The sequence below is a fragment of the Drosophila simulans genome, chromosome 3R, assembly GCF_016746395.2.
Source record: "Drosophila simulans strain w501 chromosome 3R, Prin_Dsim_3.1, whole genome shotgun sequence".
Taxonomy (NCBI): domain Eukaryota; kingdom Metazoa; phylum Arthropoda; class Insecta; order Diptera; family Drosophilidae; genus Drosophila; species Drosophila simulans.
The window spans coordinates 19,274,374-19,296,234 of record NC_052523.2 but is presented as its reverse complement, the minus strand read 5'-3'; the positions used below and the strand labels follow the sequence as shown (position 1 = coordinate 19,296,234).

At 47.0% G+C, this 21,861-nt stretch overlaps 5 protein-coding genes across 7 annotated transcripts in view; 4 read left to right on the top strand and 1 right to left on the bottom strand.

Annotated features, from left to right (window-relative positions):
- LOC6729190 (proteoglycan Cow) overlaps positions 1-5,759 on the top strand; it is a 42,343-nt gene extending 36,584 nt beyond the window's left edge. Inside the window, exons 6-11 of one of the 2 annotated variants that reach the window (XM_016174896.3) lie at positions 95-297; positions 368-487; positions 554-650; positions 861-1,247; positions 2,268-2,405; positions 3,568-5,759. In XM_016174896.3, the coding sequence (XP_016035842.1) occupies positions 95-297; positions 368-487; positions 554-650; positions 861-1,247; positions 2,268-2,405; positions 3,568-3,674 (1,052 nt within the window). In that variant the 3' untranslated portion in view covers positions 3,675-5,759. Of the gene's footprint in view, positions 1-94; positions 298-367; positions 488-553; positions 651-860; positions 1,257-2,267; positions 2,406-3,567 lie in introns of both variants that reach the window. The other variant, XM_016174895.3, reaches the window with a different exon arrangement.
- Positions 5,760-8,925: 3,166 nt separating this feature from the next.
- Positions 8,926-13,587, top strand: LOC27207597. The gene is made up of 8 exons (XM_016183277.3): positions 8,926-9,562; positions 10,372-10,716; positions 10,782-10,971; positions 11,490-11,730; positions 11,829-12,009; positions 12,066-12,279; positions 12,338-12,535; positions 12,598-13,587. The coding sequence occupies exons 1-8, from the start codon at positions 9,475-9,477 to the stop codon at positions 13,520-13,522; spliced, it is 2,382 nt and encodes a 793-aa protein (XP_016035840.1). The 5' UTR covers positions 8,926-9,474; the 3' UTR covers positions 13,523-13,587.
- On the bottom strand, positions 13,547-14,809 carry LOC27207013 (ubiquitin-like domain-containing CTD phosphatase 1). The gene is made up of 2 exons (XM_016182777.3): positions 14,475-14,809; positions 13,547-14,420 (listed from the first exon to the last, which is right to left on the bottom strand). The coding sequence occupies exons 1-2, from the start codon at positions 14,632-14,634 to the stop codon at positions 13,618-13,620; spliced, it is 963 nt and encodes a 320-aa protein (XP_016035839.1). The 5' UTR covers positions 14,635-14,809; the 3' UTR covers positions 13,547-13,617.
- Positions 14,810-14,970: 161 nt separating this feature from the next.
- Positions 14,971-20,045, top strand: LOC6729189 (scaffold protein salvador). 2 transcript variants are annotated; one of them, XM_044923484.1, is made up of 4 exons: positions 14,971-15,932; positions 16,380-17,321; positions 17,393-17,457; positions 19,962-20,045. In XM_044923484.1, exons 1-3 carry the CDS (start codon positions 15,121-15,123, stop codon positions 17,451-17,453), a joined length of 1,815 nt encoding a protein of 604 aa, XP_044779419.1. In that variant the 5' UTR covers positions 14,971-15,120; the 3' UTR covers positions 17,454-17,457; positions 19,962-20,045. The 2 variants fall into 2 exon arrangements, with proteins under 2 accessions (XP_044779419.1, XP_016035837.1); XM_016174897.2 differs by lacking the exon at positions 19,962-20,045 and having other exon boundaries at positions 17,393-17,744.
- Positions 19,962-21,853, top strand: LOC6729188 (cystinosin homolog). Its single transcript, XM_016174899.2, has 7 exons — positions 19,962-20,090; positions 20,158-20,254; positions 20,325-20,507; positions 20,573-20,933; positions 21,088-21,376; positions 21,432-21,534; positions 21,635-21,853. Exons 1-7 carry the CDS (start codon positions 20,015-20,017, stop codon positions 21,735-21,737), a joined length of 1,212 nt encoding a protein of 403 aa, XP_016035835.1. The 5' UTR covers positions 19,962-20,014; the 3' UTR covers positions 21,738-21,853.
- The last annotated feature ends 8 nt before the right edge of the window (positions 21,854-21,861 follow it).

Genomic DNA, 21,861 nt, shown 5'->3' with positions numbered 1-21,861 from the left:
GAAAATAAAGCAAAAATATGCCTTGTTTGGTGCTGCAAAAAGTTGGTCTGCTTCAGCGATTTTCTGACCGCCATTTTGCCAACGCTTTTCGCAGAGATTGTCGATGGAAAGCGGCTGCAGCGCATCTCGGGCTACAACAACAAGTACAACAAGAAGATCAGCCTGGACCAGCAGCAGCAGCAGCAACAACAACAGCAGCAGCAGCAGGCCTACAAGGACAGCAACAACAACAACATCATGATGAACAGCGGCAACATAATGGGCGGCAACAACAACGACTTTAACACGATCATGAATGTAAGTTAATGGCATACATAAACATACTATAGACTTGCAACAAAACTTCATTTTGGTATTGGTATTGCAGGACAAAGAGGACAATAACAGGCACAACAACCACATCAATGCCCAGTACACTTTCACGCCCGAGGAGATCAAATATGACAACAAGCACTACAAGTACCTCAAGTACACGGCCTACAAGAAGGTGAGTGGGTTAGCCGGAATATCCAGTGGCATCAGCTCACATATCGAATTATTTGGCAATTGGCAGGACTCCAAGTACCAGGAGGACAAGCACAAGATGCGCAACTACAACGAGGTGGTCGAGAAGCAGCAGCAGAAGTTCAATAAGAACAGCAACTTGAATGGTGAGACATTGCCAATTAACACAGAGTGTATCTATGTAGAGCACATTTTGGCTGGCACTTGCAGTTTGGCTTTGATTTGTGGTATTATCAAATATTTAAGCTATTCCAAGTTGGCAGACATGAACGGGTCTGAAGGGAATAGCTAACTCTACTTTCATAAATACACTTATAATATTCATGATACAAGGATGCATTCTTTTGTTGCCACAGCCTATCCCTCGAAATCGGCGGAGTGCAAGCCGCAGCAACTGACGGCGATTGGCAACCGACTGCTGGACTGGTTCTCGGTGATCATGGCGGACAGCAAGAAGCGGCGCCAGCACAGCCAGAAGTCGAAGGCCCACTTCCCGCCCGCCTGCAAGACGGAGGCCAAGTGGATGTTCGGCCACCTGGATTTGAACAACGACGGACAGCTGTCGCTGCAGGAGATGTACGACCTGGAGCACGACCAGAACGAGCGCTGCATCAAGCCGTTCATCGACACCTGCGACTTGGACACGGATAGCTCGATCAACACACGGGAATGGTGCCGGTGCTTCGAGAAGACGGATCGCCCATGTGCCGCTGTGCGCCGGAGAATCGCCGGCGACTTTGCAGGTGAGATAGGTACAGGTGGACATTTCTCTGGCTACATAACACTAATACTTCTATGTTCTCTCTATATTCGTATGAGTTGTGCTGGGGTCCTGGGCCTTATTTATGTATATTCCCTCTACCCCCGAACAAACATCAACCTATAGTAAACAAAAAAAAGAAAAAAGAAATTACATTGAAATCAAATTGAAAGAAACCCAAAGACCGAAAACGAGAAACCAAACGTGAAGCGATAGTAATCGCGCGAAGAGTAATTTGGTTTCATTGGGTTTTCGTTACTTTCACTTTCACTCAGCCGCTTCTATTGCCATCTCTATCGCTGCCTCTGTTTCCGTCTCTTTCTGTCGTGCTATCTGCCATCTCTTTCGGACGGCGCTTTGTTGCCCGCTTAGTGTTTGTTTGTCTGACACTCTTTGCTCCTACTTTACACGCGTTGGAAACCTTTTTCAAACTATAATTAAGCGCCTGACAGCTAAATAGAAACCCTGACACACTTACACTTATACACTTTTGTGAACAAACACCCTAACACACACACACACACACACACACTGACACACAGCAGTTAACAGAAGTAACCTTTTTTTTCGCGCCGCTTTCGTTGCCAACTTTCGTTTTGTGCTCGCTACCCCGTTTTTTCTATATCTTCAACTTTTAAGCCAGCAAATTAAACACTTTTAACAGCCACACAGAACTTTTCCGTAACCTCTGAACCCCCTTTTCTCGCTCCCCGCTGTAGAAACCGCCACTGTCCAATGCTTTTTGTGTTTGCCTCTTTGGAAGACCCCCCTCTATACAGTACTATATATATATACCAACTATATAATTTCTTACTTTGTTCGCCCGCCACACGACCCGAAATTCCAAAAACCCGAAACCCGAAACAAAATAGATCCAGCAACAACTTGCTTGTGCCGCTTCTCACCAAATCTAAAAACTAACCCACCCATTTGTGCCCCATCAAGTTGCCCCACTAAAACGTTGCGCTTTTCTCTTTCTCTCCGGCGTTTGTTAACTAATTAGGAGCCTACGCACCGGACTGCGACATCCAGGGATTCTACAAGCCCACCCAGTGCCACAATTCCGTGGGAGTTTGCTGGTGCGTGGACAAGCACGGAGTGGAGTTCGCCAACACACGCACACGCGGCAAACCCAATTGCGGTGAGTACCTGGCGAGATGGGATTTCGGATTCGGTTGCGATGAGGGGCAGGATAAGGGAGCAGGATGCAAACACTTAACCCAACCATTTGGCGGGGGTCATAACAAAGGGCCCGCAAACTTTCAAAAGGCCATAATCAGCGGGGGAGAAACAGTGGAAATGGGTTAAGCTGGTCAGTTGCCGCACTTGGACCACTGTTTGCACACAACTGATGTTTCTGGAGAGGAACACAGTTCACACACAGTTCTCTAGCAATCCGACCTAACCAAACCATTTAGCAAAAGACTCCCAACAAAAGGGTATTTAAAGCGGAAAGCTTAAAGTTGTGCTCCAAAAAAAGAAGAAAAAACATTAAATTTAATCAAAAGAACCACATTCATATATTTAAATATCACTTTCAAACCGATACACCCTAATGCAGAGCACTAAGACCACCGATTATGCGGAATAAATGCTCCTGGGCGGCTGTAATCCTCAGTGGTTTGCATTCGCTGCAATTGGTAGCCGCTGCCAATTAATGCGGAATCCCGTTGGATGAAATAGTCCGGCTGGATACTCTTGCTTCCTTAACCGATTTTCGTGGCAATCGAACTGTGTCGGGCCCACCCACGGCTAGCCCACCTGAGTCCTGGCCCATCCAACCGGATTGAAATATCAGCCTTTAAGCCAGCTTTTATGGCCCAGTGCTGAGTTATGCGTTGCCGCCTAACGGCATCGAGAACACCTCGCACTCCGGTGCGTATACGTAATCTGCTTATCTCTGCCGTCCCGTTTACTTGGCCTATACTGCCTGTATAACCGGTATTCCGGCTTCCCGGGCCGAGCTGATTTAACCGAGCACTTAAGGTTGTTAAAGTTGTCAGGAGCACACGGACAAGTTGTGCTGACCAACAGCGCGGACGTTTGCCAGGGGATCGGTAATTGAGTTTTCCTATTAATATCGCACATACGCCATGCATAACACATGAAATGGCTGCAAAGGGGTTTCCGTTCGTCCTACACAAAAATAACGAAGAAGGACGCTCTGCGGCTCACCGCCATTAGACATGCATGGCAATGGCGATGGCGATGGGTTAGATTAGTGGCGGGGAAATGTTGGAATCGGGGGAAAGTGGCCACATAAATCCGAGCACACATTCTAATTTCATGTTCAATCCAAACAGAGTCCGTGGTTAATAACGCCGCATCGCTCACATCCGACGACGAGGACGAGGGCGCCGATGACGAGGACAGCGCGGAGGGCAGTGCCGATCAGATGCTGGTTTTCTAAGCGAACCCACAGCTCCTCCAGCAGCTGGGGCAACCGATGGCGATAGCCCTGGGCCCTGGCGCATCATCCAATCAGCGAGCTAGCGTTATAACAGAAAATTAATATTATTATTATTATTATGATTGCAAACAAAACCCGAGAAAAGTGGAAGTAAAAGCAAACGCAGCAGCGAAAAACCCCAAAAACAGAAACATAAATGTGCAGTAGCCAAGTAAGCGTTTTTGAATAGAACTACGAATAGCAAACAGCAGAAGCAGCAAAACTCACTCACACTCTCACACATCACGCCATCAAGGATAACTAAAAGGAGCCAGGACGAGAGAGCAGGACGAAACTGTAGCATAGTTGAAGGCGCATCGCACGCAAATTGGCAAACCGCTGATGCCAGCAGTAGAAAAAAAAAGGAAAAAAAAAAAGGAAAAACAGAGAACATACTCACCCATCGCAGGCTCATGTTATTTTCCCCCTTTTTTCGGTCAATCAGCACAGCCCAGTCAGCCACGATTTCGCCTTTGTTATCACTGTCGTTTGCACGGATGGGTGACCTCAGTTATAGCCAGTAATCCGTCTATTTTGGCCTTTCGCAGCAGAACTAGATCCACTCATACACATGTCCTTCTCTGCTTTCGCGACACACAACACACGCTAAGAATTCCGCCCAAACAAAAAAATATATTAAAATTTATGTGATAAGTTTTTGAAATGAATGAGAGTACGAACGAGGAAGGCAACTGTCCATCTGCTAGCTGCGAGTCCAGGGCCCTCAGGATCACAGGATGGCAGGATCGAAGGATCGTAGGATCGAAGGATTGCAGCATTGCAGGATAGCTGGATCTTAAGGTCTTAGGATGTGGGGATCTCAGGATCGTAGGATCTTAGGATCCTACATAGAATCTTTGAATCGTAGGATCTCAGGATCTGTTGATCTTATTCTCTTGGCATCGTAGGATCTTGTGATCTTGTGTAGGGTCGTAGGAGCCGTTCATAGTCGTTGGATGGATTCGGTGGAGACACAGGAACGTGTGGCCAAAACGCAAGTAATCGGAGTGGGAAATTTTGGTGGAAATGTGGCAGACTCATAGTTGCATATGTACGAAACATAACCGCGTTCATTTAGTGTTACTTACCAGATAAATAGTGAGAGATCCGGCGCTTGCAAGGCTTTGTCAACGTCGGCTAAACGTCGTTTGTATCAGCACCTGCCAGGGCAAAAAAGAAACTCAGCACCTGCTTTTACGTAAACACACCCACTCTCCATTGAGCACTCCATGATCTTGGAGCTAAGATTAAAATTTCCACACACTCGTAGGACATACGATATTAACGTAAGGAAAGGACTCGGCAAGAGATTCGATAAATGGCAATTCGCTTATACATGCATATATGAATAAATATATAATATGTTTACCGTGTAAGTATATAAGAAGCATAATTAAGTGGCAGCAAATAGCAGATCGTCATCCCAGTTTTTTTTTGTTTTTTAATTCCGCTCTTTTGATATTTCCGGATGTGAAATTTGGAGTTTTAACACACATTTTTGAGCGTGGAGTAAACAAAAAATAAGAACATTGAATGCTTGCAAAATGACGAAATTATATAGCCAATTGTAGTAAACAAAACCAATGCATATAAAGAAACCTTTTAATTATAGCAAAAATTTATAACCAACAATGAACATTAATAACAATCATTTGCGATCGAGCGAAGAGTGGAGAAAAGTATCTGTTTTCGGCTGCATTTAAAGCGAAGAGCAAGAATAATAAAAATATAACTGACTATGTACTACGATTACGATTGTATTTATGTATGTATTTATTAAAATGCAAAATGCATTACTTCTAGGAAGCCATCACAGTTTAAACCCAATATTAACAGACCTTTGGCACTACATCTTCCTTGGCAATTATTATAGTTTTTCTGCATTTCCGTTTCGATTTTGTTATACCCATAGAATCATGGTCATGATACGTAATGCATTTTGAAAACTTTTACTTGATTCGATAGCACAGGTTTTCGTTTCTACCAACTACGATTCGTTTATGTACGGAATGATGAAATCAATAAATATTATTTAATGCAATTAAATGCCTCAATCTTTTCTTCATCAATCAACAGCAGGTAAAGGATCTACGTTTGCAAACTACTTTTGTGTTAAAATTAAACAAATTGTGGAAACTTGTGACATTTAAGCTCGAAAACAACGCAAAAGCGGCAAGAATGCGAATGGCTAACAATAAATTTACGGAGCTAATTTTATGCGCACACAAGCAGCAAAAAAGCCAAACAAAAAGTTGCCTAAAAGCGAACAACCAGAAGAACTCAACGAGGGCGACGCGCAACAGGCGCCCAAAACAATTATGGCACAGATTTAAATAAATTTCAGTTTGCTGGGGATGTCGCGATGCCGCTCTTGGCTGGCGGGGGTCTACCTAAATGGAGCACACCAAGTCAGCGCCAACGCCAACCAGTTCACACGCTAGTTGCAAACGGACCCCTCCATATATCGCCATATAGCCAACCATATAGGCAACCTTATGGCCATATAGCATATAGCGGTGTCAAGGGTGCTGAACGTGGCGGCAAACGGAAGTTCTCGGCGACAATTAGGCAACACACATCACATGTATTATATACACACTGTTTTACTATACATACTATATAATGTGTGCCCCGGCAAAGTTGCACTTGCATTCCTAGTCAAGTCGTTTAGTCAGTCACTCAAAGTTCACAACTGCACTGAGAGAAGAGGTTTGAACTTTTGGTACCCTGAACATTCTATTTGTTTTTCAACTAATAGAATTTCATACCAATTTGCATACTTTTACTACGAATATTTTTTCTCTGCGTAATCAGCTTGCTTGTGTTTAGATTTTTCACTAACTGACTTCGGCTAAATATTTGGCTACATCAACAAACCCGGCTAAGTCTGCGTCGGCTCATTTGCATAATTCTGTGAAGCAGACAATGCGACAAGTTGCACTTGCAACGCCTGGCTGCACGGCTCGAGCAGTCTGAACCAGGCCAAAAGGCTTTCATGTCAGCCAGACGGTTTTGTTGGCGGTTACGGGCTGCATCCCCCCGGAACAGCCCTGACTTTTTGGCATTTTTAATTAGTGCTTTGATATGTACGCGGCTCTCTGCCACTATTTTGTTGCATGCAGTTGGTAACTTTTATTTTTATGCGTCATTCAGGCGTCACTTGGCTCCCTGGTGTCGCACATAGCTAGTTTATAGTTCAAGGTGAACATACGTAAGAGTTTTGTGGCACTGGACTGGAAATAGGCAGCTAGTCCTTTGTGTTCGGCCATAGCGTTAAAAATTTAAGCCATCCCCAGTCGTCCTGCGCCCATGTTGCTGCAACATTCTGGCTTCGTGTCATGCCACCGAATGTTTCACATTATTTAACCCCCTTTATTTTTTATTTTTTTGTGCTGCACTTGCCAAAGGTCCAAAGGGGCGCTATGCAGCAAGGGGCGTGGCCTGCAGCTGCTTGCAACGGGCAATTATTGCGCAGTTATTGCATGTCGTGTGCAATGCCTATGAATTATTACGTATACGCAGTGTGTCCACGGCGAAAACGAAAGTTGGGGGGCGGGGCGGTATTCATGCTGCAGTTGCCCATAAATTCAACGAAATTGCTACAGTTTTTATTTGTAATGACTGGGCATGGTAAGTTTATATGATTCTTCATGCTGATTAAGTGCTTTTGTTATTATTTTTTTAATTATTCAAGTGAAAATATTAATTTGTATTTCATGGGACAGTAGTAAGGTATGTAAGTTCAACTAAAATAAACATTAATTTCAAAATGTATATATGAAAATGGTGTCACTTGCAAACTATCTAATGCCAAATAAAAACTGGGAGTATGATAATACTATGAAGATAGCCCACTACATTCTTAACTATTGCGTAAGTCAAAACCGCAGGCTATCCCGAAATCGTCATCAAATCCAATGGTGTTCATTAAATTAGGTAATCGCAAGTGCCCTTATGTCAACCATATCGCCGCTCAACCAAGTCATTTCGGTCGCTGAGGCAATCGAGATATGGGGCGCCACCGACCTTGGCCAACATGCTCCACGTTGGGCTCCAAGTGGCAACCGCAAAGGTCACGCACAGTTCGCCATTGCGAATCGCATACTGCCAATGGAAACTACATTGCGTATCTGGTGGCCCTTTGATGGCGCTCTAATTAAATGCTACCTGCCACTAATTAGTGATAGACAATCGTCGGGGGAGTTCGGTAGTTTCCACCGGTGGCAGCCACTTAACCCAAGACAGGGGGGCCAACTGGCATTGGATGGCCATTTGAATTCGTATGTCGGAAGCAGTCAATGCAGGGGAAGGGGGGTTGGAAACAAATGTTGTCAACGCCAAAACCACTGAACTGTTAAAAGTGCCATTGAATCCAACAACGATGCTGGGCGCAACTGTGCAAACAAACAAACTGTCGGAAAGACAGCAGCACATGGGCATGCATGGCTAGATACTCGGAGTCTGTTCGATGGATCCCACCTGAACCGAACTGAACCGTGCCCCTCCAGATGAGGCGCCCCACCCAACCCGACTCTTGAAAACCCCAAACCCTTTGCACGCGCTAAATAGTTTTGTTTATTGCACATTGAAACCGAGCCAGCGAACAATTCGGTGACTGCTCCGCGCGCGACACACTCCAGCGATCTAATCAGCAATCTCGACGACGACCGGGCTGACATGGGGTTTCTCATACGCTCGGTTAGACGCGACGTCGACGCTCGATCGAACATTTTCCCAATGCACTGGCAGAAAATGTGTGAACGAGTGAGATTTAGCTCAAATCAGTAATAGAAACAACAGTGAACACTTGATTTACTCTCTAATGAATTTTATAAATTATTTTTCTGAACATTTGAAGATAGATAAATGTATACAAGTTTATAAAAGCATATAGAAAAGTATATATGAGAATATAAAATGCATATGATAGAATGACTTTTATGTTGAGTGTTCTTAACTTTGTAATGATATATGTTCTAGTCATCATTTCGTTAAACAGCTGTACAAATTTTGGATTATATGTGGTATGTAATATATTTGGGTCAATATATTTTCCACAGTGTACTGCTGCTGCTGCGTCACTACACATTCGTATCATTTACATACGCAGCACTGCGGAGTGAGTCGCTGAGTACCCGGCGCTCTGGGATCTCTGGGCTTGGGGATGGATCTCGACTCGATGATCTCTCCGCCCGGGAGCCCAGATCATCGTCGGCTATTTGCAAGTCGAGAGTCGCGCGAGTCGGACGTGCAATCGCCGCAGCGGAATCGAGTGTGCTAAAAGTGAACAGAACTTTGGCCTAGTGCATTTGGCTAATGGAAGTGGTGGCAAAAGTCAAAGCCACACGATATACTCGCATTTAAAAACAAATAAATAATGCATAAGCAGGCGAGTTTGAAGTAATTAGCACAACGATGCTGCTGGCGGCCAACTGACCCACATCGGGAAAGCGCTCTAATTCATATTTGATGTCGAGTGGGCCAGGATAGCAGGATAACAGGATACTGCTGGCTCATTTGCATTTGCGTATATGCAAATAGTTCGATCTGCAGGCGATTGAGTGGCCGAAAGTGTTGGACTGTGCCAAATACATAACCAGCTAACGGGCAAAAAGCCACTGAATAAATGGCCCTTGTTCCTCGGTTCGTGTAATGCGTCTACGAGTTTAGCCCGTGTTCTGGCCGAGAATCAATTAAAATTTATTGCACGAGCATGCCAAACAATTCGCGGTTGCAGCCACAAAAACGCATCTGAAAAACAATGCCACTCCAATCACTTGTGACCGCCCCGCGGCTATGCAAATTAGCCATTGCAGCGATTTTGCTAATTCTCCAGCTAAACGCAAGTGGTGAGTTCTCAGTTGGCTAATGTATACATATATGAAAAATCGGAAAACCACTTGGCAAACATTGCTCCGCGCTTCTAGCCGCTTAGCCCATGATGATGCCAATTCCGAGAGCGTTTTGAAGATGCACTCGTCATTTGCATTCAATGGCCAAGCGAATAAATGGAGAAGCAAAACCAAAACTGCATAGATCAATTTACAAGTCGTCGAAGGGGGTTACTCGCTGCATGTGCATGTCAGCTGCTATTATAGATTTATTTATTGGCAAACACCCTGAGAACGAGTTGTATTGGGGTTTAAGTGGGAGAATGACCTACACAGGGAAGTGCTCTTAACTAAGCCAGTAACTTCTGGGAAAGCGGAAGTGGAGAGATTAGCTACTATCTTATAGATAATCATTACTTTTCTGATGGTTTCACCATTATGTTATGTACCAGAATATATAAAAAGTATCTAACAGATACCTTGAGACATCTTTGCATATCTCATAATCATTCAGTACTAGTTTGTTTAGTTACGCTTTTCAATTTCCAATTCAACCTTTCAATTAGTTAGTAAATGCAATCTTAGGCATTCCTAAACCCCCTACTTAAGGGTTAATCCCGATGATGCTTGATTGATTTTCTCATTGCTCAGCTATGCATAAAAATATCATATTAATTGATGAGCACGAGCTTAGCTACCAGAATTGAAATCAATAGGCGATATCCCCAATATGACTGCTCGGCAATTTGAAAAATGCTTTGGTTCCCAGTCATGCGCATCCCGTTGGATTGAAACCCACATTCATGGCATTCCGTTCTGCCCCCCAGTTGCGCTGCTGCTCAAGTGTCCGCTGCACCAGTTGCAGCTGCAGAAGATCGTCGGATTCCGTCCACCGCTGGAGTATCTGAACGCGGACAATCGAATCTACGGACCGGAAATGGTGGACAACTTCAAAGATCGCTACCACCAACAGGAACTTCCGGCTAGCCAGGTGTGCTGGCGCATCTGCAACGAGGATCCCGATTGCATCGCCTATGTCCATCTGCTGGACACGGACGAGTGCCATGGCTACTCGTACTTCGAGCGAACCGCGCGCTATCTAGCCATTTCGGGTGAACTGCCTCTGGTGGCCGACGGCGAGGCCGTGTTCTACGAAAAGACCTGCCTCCGAGGTGAGTAATCCCCCAAACCTACGGAAGTGGCCGTGATCCGCCTCTAATCCATTCCGACCTTGCAGTTCCCGATGCGTGCCGGGGGCGTCTCTGGGCACTGACCAAAATACCCGGCAGCACGCTGGTCTTCCACAGCAAGAAGACCATTTCGACGCTGGTCACGCGGCGTGAGTGCGCCGAGCGCTGCTTCTTCGAAACCCAGTTCAAATGCCTCTCCGCCTCCTTTGCGCCCTCCTATCGGAACAATCGTGAGCGGTAATTGACTATTTGTTGTTTGTTGTTTGCTGTTTGGTTGTTAGTTGTTGTCGGTTGTCAGTGGGTTGTTGTTGTTGTAGTTGCTGGTCGCCGGACAAATTAATAGCCTTTGTTGTGCATTTTTAATGCATGGTCGAGACTTTTCGCCGGATTATGACATCATTCCGAGGGTGGTGATGGGATAGGTTAGGACTTTTTAATCATGTGTAGCAAGCTAACAATATTTATGATATGATATGATAATATGATAGGAGTTCTAAGACAGCATGATATATCCAGAAGATATATCATCAAAATTGGTGGACTTGTAGCTATGTTCCATGTAAGAAAAGTCTAATAATATATTATTATATGTGTTGTTCTTTTCGAAAAGTAAGTTCATCAGCAGTCATCTAGATTTTCTAAAACTCAGGTATATAGCGAATTGTTCTGAAATAACCGAACTGACTTGGTCATAATTGGTATATCATCTTTTAGAAGTAAATCATAATAGTTGCTTTATTTACCCTTTTTGGCAGCTTCCGCGGCGAGGCGGGTCCCGGCCAGCGTCCGTCTCCCCGCCTCGGCAGATGCATGCTGAGCGACAGGGACAAGACCGTCCAGCCGGACGCCTTCCGAGCGGCTCCGTACGATGAGGAGTACATGGAGAATCAGTGCCACGAGCGGCCCATCGAAAGTGACAACTGTTCCTACGAGCTGTACGCCAACAGCAGTTTCATCTATGCGGAGGCCAGGTATTTGGGCCTCTCCCAGAAAGAGGTGTGTCCGCCGCGCTTCGGATGTCGCGCATTATGATTGTAATCGAAATGGATGGGGGGTCGGATGAGTGATTGATGACTTCTACCTCCGTATTGCAGTGTCAGGCGTTGTGCTCCCACGAGGCGAAGTTCTACTGCCAGGGTGTCTCCTTCCACTATGTGAACCAACTCTCGCTGTCCGAGTGTCTCCTCCACTCGGAGGACATTGTATCCCTGGGTCCACGAAGCCTGAAGCTCCGTGAAAACTCGGTGTACATGCGGAGGGTCAAGTGCCTGGATGGTAATATCACCTGGGGATGTGGTATGATCAATCTTAATCGATTCTTTATCCCGCAGTCCGGGTGTTTTGCACCCGCGATGAGATGACCATTAAGTACAACCCCAAGGACTGGTTCGCCGGCAAGATCTATGCCAGCATGCACTCCAAGGACTGCCTGGCCAGAGGATCGGGCAATGGAAGCGTCCTGCTGACGCTCCAGATCGGCAGCGAGGTAAAGGAGAACCGCTGTGGCATCCTGCGTGCCTACGAAATGACGCAGGAATACCAAAGGTAAGATGAAGTCCAATGTCCAGTCCATTCTTTTAATTATATCTCTTGCATTGTTTAGAACGTTCATATCTGCTCTGGTGGTCATCCAAAACAATCCAAATGTGCAGACCCAGGGCGACCGGCTCATCAAGGTTGGCTGTATACAGAGCAATGCTACCACGTCGCTGGGCGTTTCGGTTCGGGACAGTAGTGTGGATAGCTCAGAGCCTGTGCCCAGCGCCATTGCACTGGAGTCCTCATTGGAGTACGCAGAACAGTGAGTTAATTCTTGACTCAAATCCCTCAAAAGCTTAATTCTATCACATTCGATACCTGCAGCATGTTCCCACACGAGGGAGTGGTTCACTACAACAGCAGCACTGGCCCCCATCCGCATCCCAGCATCTCTCTGCAGATTGTGGATCTGTCGCACCAGCACGAGACCAACGACGTGCAGATTGGACAGAACCTGGAACTACAGATTGTGGCGGAGTACAGCCCTCAGCAGTTGGCAGAGCACATGGAGTTGCAGCTGGCTCCACTACCAGACTTTCGTGCTACCTCGCTGGTGGCCAAGACAGCGGACAACGAGAACTTTGTGCTGCTGATCGACGAGCGAGGATGTCCCACGGATGCCAGTGTGTTTCCCGCATTGGAAAGGGTCCACACAGCTAGCAGGAGCATGCTGCGTGCTCGCTTCCATGCCTTCAAGTTCTCGGGAACGGCCAACGTAAGCTTCGATGTAAAGATTCGTTTCTGCGTGGAGCGCTGCTCGCCCAGCAACTGTGTTAGTGCATCCTGGCAGCGAAGAAGGCGACAGGCTGACCAACCAGATCGTAGACCGGAAGACCTACGAGTTCAGAACCCTGTGTACATCTCCACGGTGGTGGATGTGGCTCCACAACTAGATAAGAGTAACTTTACCAGAGCGCAGGAGGAATTGCCCCTCAAGTACAATATCCGGGTGCATGGTCCGGACCAGAGCAACGCCAACAGTTATCTGTACGGCGAGCGGGGAGTGCTGCTCATTGCTGGCATAGACGACCCGCTGCACCTGGATAACGTTTGCATCAACCAGAGCCTGCTGATTGCACTGTTCATCTTCTGGCTAATCTGTCAAGTCGCCCTGCTATTCGGCTGTGGAATGGTGCTGCAGCGCTACCGCCGGCTGGCCAAGCTTGAGGATGAGCGACGCAGGCTGCACGAGGAGTACCTGGAGGCGAGGAGAGTCCACTGGGCGGACCAAGGCGGATACACACTCTAATTGACGGCTGGAACGCAATGCGTATAAAATGCATCTTAGTTTAATAAACATAAATCTAACATAAATCTAACAAACGTTTGCAATCATGGATCAGTTCAGGAGTTCTTCTTGGGATGGTAGTGCTCCCATTTGCGATGGTTCAGCGAATTGAAATCCGGGCAGTGGTGAGCGATTTTGCGCAAGTAATCGGACAGCTTGAGCAGCTCGGTGTCCGTGCCCCGGTTGAGATGGGCCTGGCGGAATGGGCGGATCTTTAGGCCGGACTTGGGGTTCATAAGGAAGTTGCGACGGATGTCATCAAACATGATAGTGTTGCTCGAGTTGTATTGCTTGTACAGGGCCCAGATTACGCCAAGCGGCTTCACGTCCACCACGCCGCGCTCCGGCACATGAACTGATATCATGGCGGTGGAGTCCAGATAGAACATCACCTTGTAGTTATCGTTACTGGCCACGCCCAGCAGGCGCATTTTCTCCTCGATCCAGCGCATGCTGGTGGCGGACCAGATGACAATGTCGTAGTCCTCGTAGGCGGAGGCCAGAAACTCGTGCAGATACGGACGCATTAGCTCTGTGCCCGTTTCAGCAGGCGAGCGGTGATCGAATAGGGTATAGTCTATGTCCAGGACAAGCAGCTTCTTGCCCTCACGCGGCGGCGCTAACTCCTTGATCTTGTAGTCTCGCACGCGACGCTGCACCTTGGCCAAATAGACGGCGGAGTGCTCCACGGACTCCTCGCGTTCATCGGCGTCATCGAAGTCGTCGACCACTTCGCCGATATTATCGGGCAGGCTGCACGCATCCTCGATGTCCGCCTCTGTGGAGCCCACCATCATGAGCTTAAAGTTGGGCTTCAGCTCCAAAGCGCTGATCTTCACATTGTCGGCTGCTGTCTTTCCTGCAAGTCATTGGATCATAACACTGAAATATCCCGGACCTAGGAGTCACGCACCTTTGTACTTCAGGTTGAGCAGCTTCTGACGTTCCGGACGCACCTGTGTCTTGCGGAATATCTCGTGACGCAGCACTTCCACGGTGTCCTGGTCGGTAAGGTCCACCGGGTACTCCTTACCACTCCATTTTACAATCACTACCACTTCCTTGACCTCCATCTTAGTGCCCAAATTGGTGTCTGTTTCGCTATTAATTTAACACACCATATATGGTAATGTATGCTTATTGGATAGAATCCAGCAAGTGGTTCGCAATAGTGTAAACTAAAGCTATTAACTAATTTTTTAGAAGACCATATAAACAGTCGAGTTGTCAGAAATCGATAGATACTATCGATTGCAACGACCGGCGTTATCGATTGCATTCGGCTTACAAAAAAATAATAATTTTTTGATTACCTTTTCCAGCGATTATTAAATAAGTATTTTAAATTTTGAAATTAAAATTATATATTCAGCTAAAAAAGAAATATATGCAGACATGAGGAATGACCCCGATTTGCCAATAAGCGATTGTTCCGCCACTTCATTGGCCACACTGGCCACCAGCTGAAAACAAAAAAACCGATCGTACAGCATAAATTTAGCTCGAAAATGGACTAAACAAAGACAGCGATCCGGAATCCGAGCGGAAACAGAGTCTGCATGAACTATCTAACGATCCTGCTGTGCAACCGAAAACCGACGATGCTCTCGCGCCGGAACAAGGAGAAGTCCCAGCACAAGGAGGGCGTGGTGGGGAAGTACATGAAGAAGGACACCCCACCGGAGATTTCGGCGATCAATGTGTGGACGAGCGACCAGCGGGCCAAGAAGAAGTCGCTGCAGCGCTGTGCGAGCACCTCGCCCAGCTGCGAGTTCCATCCGCGCAGCTCGAGCACCAGTCGGAACACCTACTCCTGCACGGACTCGCAGCCGGACTACTACCATGCTCGACGGGCCCAGAGCCAGATGCCCCTGCAGCAGCACTCCCACTCGCATCCCCACTCCCTGCCCCATCCCGCCCATCCGCACGTGCGTAGTCATCCTCCCCTGCCGCCCCACCAGTTCCGCGCCAGCAGCAATCAGTTGAGTCAGAGCAGCAGCAACTACGTGAATATCGAGCAGATCGAGCGGATGCGCCGGCAGCAGTCGTCGCCCCTGCTGCAGACCACATCATCGCCGGCGCCGGGAGCCGGAGGATTCCAGCGCAGCTACTCCACCACCCAGCGGCAGCATCATCCCCATCTCGGTGCTGACAGCTACGATGCAGATCAGGGCCTGCTCAGCGCCTCCTACGCCAACATGATGCAGCTGCCCCAGCGGCCACACTCGCCCGCTCACTACGCCGTTCCGCCGCAGCAGCAGCAGCATCCACAGATCCACCAACAGCACGCCTCGACGCCGTTTGGTTCCACGCTGCGGTTCGATCGTGCTGCCATGTCCATCAGGGAGCGACAGCCCAGGTACCAGCCCAGGTAAACTGCCTTTTGAATTAATCTTGAATAGATTTGAATAGATAGCGCGCGAATTTTAAAGTGACTATAATAAAGCAGCTCTTGATTCGCAGAAAGCGTTATAGTTATAAGATTAATCCGTAAAAACTACATATTGTATAGTCCATGTATTGTCAAAAAGTGCTGACTTTACTAGCTAAATGATTGCTCATTCAATTCATTGGTATTATTATCACTTTTAAACAATGACAATGCGCAAAATGTTTTATTTTCGGAACATTTATTGTTTCAAGATTTTTTATTTGATAACAGATTGCTTTATTTATTTACAATAGGTAAAGTTGATGTACAAAACCGGTTTATACTTAAAAAATATACAATATATGATGTTCTGTACGAGGAATATAATGGATAGTTTTACATATATGAACACCTTTTTTAAACACCTTTTCTCTTCTGTTTCCATAGCTCTCCGATGCAGCAGCAACAACAACAGCAGCAGCAGCTGCAGCACACACAACTGGCCGCTCACCTGGGCGGCAGCTACTCTAGCGATTCGTACCCGATCTACGAGAATCCGTATCGCGTCAACTCGATGCGCGCCACGCAGTCGCAGCGATCGGAGTCGCCCATCTACAGCAACACGACGGCCTCGTCGGCCACGCTGGCCGTGGTTCCGCAGCATCACCATCAGGGTCACCTGGCGGTGCCATCTGGAAGCGGCGGAGGATCTCTGAGCGGCAGCGGTCGTGGCGGCAGTTCTGGCAGTGTTCGCGGCGCCTCTACCTCAGTGCAATCTCTGTACGCCCCACCGCGAACTCCGCCCAGTGCGGTTGGCGGAGCGGGAGGCAGTGCCAATGGGTCGCTGCAGAAGGTACCATCACAGCAGTCGCTCACGGAGCCCGAGGAGCTGCCCCTGCCGCCCGGCTGGGCCACTCAGTACACGCTCCACGGTCGGAAATACTACATCGATCACAATGCGCATACCACGCACTGGAATCATCCGTTGGAGCGCGAAGGTCTGCCTGTGGGCTGGCGGCGGGTGGTGTCCAAGATGCACGGCACCTACTATGAGAACCAGTACACCGGGCAGTGCCAACGTCAGCATCCATGCTTGACCTCCTACTACGTCTACACGACGTCTGCGGAGCCACCGAAAGCGATTCGGCCAGAGGCGTCGCTCTATGCTCCACCCACGCACACTCACAATGCACTGGTGCCGGCCAATCCCTATCTGCTCGAGGAGATCCCCAAGTGGCTTGCCGTCTACTCGGAGGCGGACTCGTCCAAGGATCACCTGCTGCAGTTCAACATGTTCAGCCTGCCGGAGCTGGAGGGCTACGACAGCATGCTGGTGCGGCTCTTCAAGCAGGAACTGGGCACCATTGTGGGCTTCTACGAGCGCTACCGGTAAGTGAGCGGCCACATGACGCTGCATTCTCCGCTCCGAAAAGCCACTACTCTCTTGTTACACCTTTCAGTCGCGCTTTGATACTCGAGAAGAATCGACGCGCCGGGCAGAACCAGAACCAAAACCAGTGACCAGGTGACCAGGTGACGACTGATTCAGACCACATACTCGCCAGCAGCTATATGCACATCATAGTGTCCCGTAATCGACCTTTAACTTATTTTAACCATCGACTCATCGCGAAATCAGTGCCTTAGACGAAACCAGACGAGATGGGAGCCAAGCAGATCCATGACAGCTCAAGTGCCTTGATGAAACGTAGAATTGTGCTACGTTCTATATACCCTTAATGTGATTTGAGCTTGGCGTTTGTTTGTAATGTTGTGAGCAAAGCAAATTAAACTGGTTTATTGATCATCTTACCTGCCCAGCGCAATTGTAATCGATGTGCAACCTGAACCCGCACAGTTATTTCACCTGGAGTCCGATTCATCGCCGGATGTTTTGGAAATTCAGTCCCGCGAAGTGCAAATAAAGAGCAGCAGTTGGTGGCCAAGTCTTGCTCGACTTGGCTTGGCACATATTTCCCAGTTCCATGCCAAGTTATCGATTCGCTTGCAAAATTATGCATTGGGCACAAGTGGATCGTGGCCGATTCTACATTGGCAAAAAACAGCGCTACAATAGAAAGTGAATCTTGTGTTTGTTTTCGTTTTGCTTATTTTTAGTCGCTCATGGAACGCTCGTCTACCATTTAGTTGAAACTGATAATTCAGAGTCGTCGCCTCTTATCGAATGCTTATAAAACTTTACAGTCGCTGTTTCTGCAGGTCCCTCAAAACAGTTTCAACTGCTGATAAGAAGTTTTCGAGGGAATTCCGCATTGATAAAGCCAAAAGTTGCGCTTTGAATGTTTTAAAACTGCATGGATAGATCGAGAGATTCAGATTGTAGCTACATTTGTCATATATTTTGCTTAATTGATAAGTAAACAGAAAATATGATTACTAAGTACCCCTAAACTGTGAGATGCAAGTTCGCTTGTACCACAGTTACGTTTCAATTCATCCCACAGATACATTTTAATTCAAATCTTATCCCACAGATACATTGCCATTCATTGCTTATCCCACAGATACATTTTATCTTTTTTTTTCTAATATTAATTTGAAAATAATGTTTTTTTTGACAACTACTCGTCTTGTCAAAATATTTGACTGTTCCCGACTGAAGTGCCCACCTTTTTGGCCGCCGGGTTCTCAAGTGCAAAAATAATGTATAATAAAAAGCCAAGATACGTCGGCGGTCCGCTCTCGCTCCACTTGTTGTTGTTGCTGCCGCTGGGGCGTCGCTGCCGCTGCCGAAGTCGACGTCGACTCCACCGCTCCAATATTTAAACGGATTTCAATGGATCGCGCACTCAGTCGCTGGAGAGTCGCCATCGCAGCCATCATCATAGCATTCCGTTCCATCGGCAGTCGCTCAATCGTCAGTTGGACACATTGTTTAACTTCAATTTTAACGTGAGTGATGGAGTGATGTGTTGGATGGCGATCATGCATATAGCTGAGCAAACAACTGTTCTAATCCGCATTATCTTAATCAAAATCTGGCGGTTTATACAGATGTTTTGCGCTAACGGTTAGCGGCTAAAAGCCTCCGCTTGCCCACATGCCAGTGAAAGTTCTAATCCGGCTCAAACAGACTGTTGTGCGTCTCGTATCTCGTATCTCGTGCGTGGAATCATGAATGAATGAGTGTTGCTTTCAACAATGGACCCTTTACCAATCGCCTTATCAGCAGAATTCAACTGAAAGTGTTAGCTGAAAATAGCTCTTCAACTTTAAACAAGCACAATTAGTGAATAACTTATGGTGCATAGTAGTGAAACATGAAGATTCGTTTGTATCTTTTCATCTTGAAAGATATGCTGTTTGAACTTTAAATTACCCTTGTAATTTAGCACACTTATTAGATCTGTTTTATGTAGCACCAAGTTCGGTTCGTGACTTGCGATTAGTGCTGCAATCGCAGTGCATTGCCCAATCTATTGATTATCTGCAACTTGTGGCAGACTGCCGCAATAATTCGATTGACACTATCAGCTAGCTCCATTGATTGAGATAAGCCCGTTCTCACGCGGTGTTTTACACTTCTTTACAAACGCCAAGTCACGGCCCTCGTCATATAAAAACCATAGTATAAATAGTCGGGAATCTTTTGGGTTTTACGATCGACCGTGTATTTCCTGCTCGGTCCAATGGGCCATATAGGCACATATAAAGTGGGTGCTCCATTGCTTGCCGTGCGAAAGTGTGCTCCAATTGCAAAGTTGTAACATTGAGCGACATTTGATGAAGGTTGCCGACTTTTATCTCGAATTCCAGATGGAGCGAGCGTGCGTAGATTGCACTGAAAGCTTTTTAGAACAACTAGGTATCGAATAGGTATTATATCATTTTATCATATTATATTCCCCATTGATTGAGTGTCTGCAAGGGTCATTAAATTAAGCATAAAAAAATAAAGGTGTCAGGAACTGCATTCCATACTCCTACGAGTAGATATCAATTTCACCCGATCGTGGTCAATTGGTCAATTGAAATAATTCACGATTGAATCAATACAATACCATATAGGGCTTCATTGCGGAAGATGCCAGCAGGAGTGGATGCTCATGCATGAATAAGAAATGAAGTTGAACGAAACCAGAATGGATCTCAGCACACACCGTCTGACCACTTGGCTGCTCCTCCTCCTGGCCACAGGTGAGATCTGAGAATTAGCGATCCAGATATTGCGGTCTGATAATGAGGGAATTTCTCCTGCCCACAGTTGCCCTGGGAAATGCCCAAACCAGTCTGCTCACCGTCGATTCCCATGACATCACCGTTCTGCTGAACGGCAACGAGACTTTTCTGGTCTTCGCCAAGTGAGTTGCAATTGCAGGGAAATCCAAATCCAAGCCATATGGCGTCATGAACCTATTGTGCCCATTACAGCGGATTACTAGCCAGTGATGTGCAAGTTACGCTGGGTACGGATTCGGAGGATCACTTGCTCCTCGATCCCGCGACGTTCGTTTATCCAGCGGGCAGTACTCGGAATCAATCGGTGGTGATAACAGGCCTCAAAGCCGGCAATGTCAAAGTGGTCGCCGATAGCGATGATGCGAACAAAGAGATGTGAGTAACTTCATGGGAATCCCGACTGTTCCCGGACCTAATAGAAAAACCCACTTATTTCGCAGTGTGAAGGATGTGTTCGTTCGCGTGACTGTGGCCAAATCGAGAGCTTTGATCTACACCTCCATCGTCTTTGGCTGGGTTTACTTTGTGGCCTGGTCGGTGTCCTTCTATCCGCAGATCTGGAGCAACTATCGTCGCAAGTCCGTCGAGGGTCTGAACTTCGACTTCCTGGCCCTCAACATCGTGGGCTTCACCCTGTACAGCATGTTCAATTGCGGCCTCTACTTCATCGAGGATCTGCAGGAGGAGTACGAGGTGCGATATCCGCTGGGAGTGAATCCTGTGATGCTCAACGACGTGGTCTTCTCACTGCACGCCATGTTCGCCACCTGCATTACGATCCTACAGTGCTTCTTCTATCAGGTAATAATAGCCTTATCGCCGATGTGACAATTGCCATCAATCAAAATGCCAATTCATTTGAATCACAGTCGATAGTTACGATATGAAGTGTAGATAACATCTAGCACATGGTTTTTGACTTGGAAAACTTCCATACTTTGTTCAATTTATCCAGAGAGCACAGCAGAGGGTGTCGTTCATTGCCTACGGAATCCTGGCCATCTTCGCAGTGGTGGTCGTCGTGTCCGCCGGTTTGGCCGGTGGGTCCGTCATCCATTGGCTAGACTTCCTTTACTACTGCAGCTACGTGAAGCTGACCATCACCATCATCAAGTACGTGCCGCAGGCTCTGATGAACTATCGCCGGAAAAGCACCTCCGGCTGGAGCATCGGCAACATTCTGCTGGATTTCACGGGAGGAACGCTGAGCATGCTGCAGATGATTCTAAATGCCCATAATTACGGTAGGAGATAGTCCATAGTGCTTGAGTCTCGAATGAAAATGAGTCTGGTTTCCAGATGACTGGGTGTCCATTTTCGGGGATCCCACCAAATTCGGACTGGGTCTGTTTTCCGTGCTCTTCGATGTGTTCTTCATGCTGCAGCACTACGTGTTTTACAGGTAATTACAGAAACATTGTGTGAATATAATACTTAAACTAAGATTATGGCATCTCCACTGTACACTTATCATTGCTGTGCTGTTTTCCATTTCTCCCCAGGCATTCGAGGGAATCCTCGAGCTCTGACCTCACCACCGTGACGGAGGTTCAAAATCGATCAAATGAGTCGCCGCCGAGCGAAGTGACGACTGAGAAATATTAGAGCCGCATTATCATATGTCTGCTGTAGAGAAAGACTTTTGTGCCAGTAGCGTTTTATGTACATTTTTAGATTTGTAAATATATCCGTATGCCGTAGCTGCCTAAGCTTTTGTATAATTCAAGTG

What these genes read in the sequence shown, in the direction of transcription:
- LOC6729188 (XM_016174899.2), top strand. Translation starts at nt 20,015, where the DNA reads ATGAAGTTGAACGAAACCAGAATGGATCTCAGCACACACCGTCTGACC. An exon ending in ACTTTTCTGGTCTTCGCCAA is followed by an intron (nt 20,255 to 20,324) that starts GTGAGTTGCAAT and finishes TGCCCATTACAG; the next exon opens with CGGATTACTAGCCAGTGATG. An exon ending in TACAGTGCTTCTTCTATCAG is followed by an intron (nt 20,934 to 21,087) that starts GTAATAATAGCC and finishes CAATTTATCCAG; the next exon opens with AGAGCACAGCAGAGGGTGTC.
- LOC27207597 (XM_016183277.3), top strand. Translation starts at nt 9,475, where the DNA reads ATGCCACTCCAATCACTTGTGACCGCCCCGCGGCTATGCAAATTAGCC. An exon ending in CGAAAAGACCTGCCTCCGAG is followed by an intron (nt 10,717 to 10,781) that starts GTGAGTAATCCC and finishes CCGACCTTGCAG; the next exon opens with TTCCCGATGCGTGCCGGGGG. An exon ending in TCATTGGAGTACGCAGAACA is followed by an intron (nt 12,536 to 12,597) that starts GTGAGTTAATTC and finishes CGATACCTGCAG; the next exon opens with CATGTTCCCACACGAGGGAG.
- LOC27207013 (XM_016182777.3), bottom strand. Translation starts at nt 14,634, where the DNA reads ATGGAGGTCAAGGAAGTGGTAGTGATTGTAAAATGGAGTGGTAAGGAG. An exon ending in GCTCAACCTGAAGTACAAAG is followed by an intron (nt 14,421 to 14,474) that starts GTGCGTGACTCC and finishes AATGACTTGCAG; the next exon opens with GAAAGACAGCAGCCGACAAT.
- LOC6729189 (XM_044923484.1), top strand. Translation starts at nt 15,121, where the DNA reads ATGAACTATCTAACGATCCTGCTGTGCAACCGAAAACCGACGATGCTC. An exon ending in CAGCCCAGGTACCAGCCCAG is followed by an intron (nt 15,933 to 16,379) that starts GTAAACTGCCTT and finishes CTGTTTCCATAG; the next exon opens with CTCTCCGATGCAGCAGCAAC. An exon ending in GGCTTCTACGAGCGCTACCG is followed by an intron (nt 17,322 to 17,392) that starts GTAAGTGAGCGG and finishes TACACCTTTCAG; the next exon opens with TCGCGCTTTGATACTCGAGA.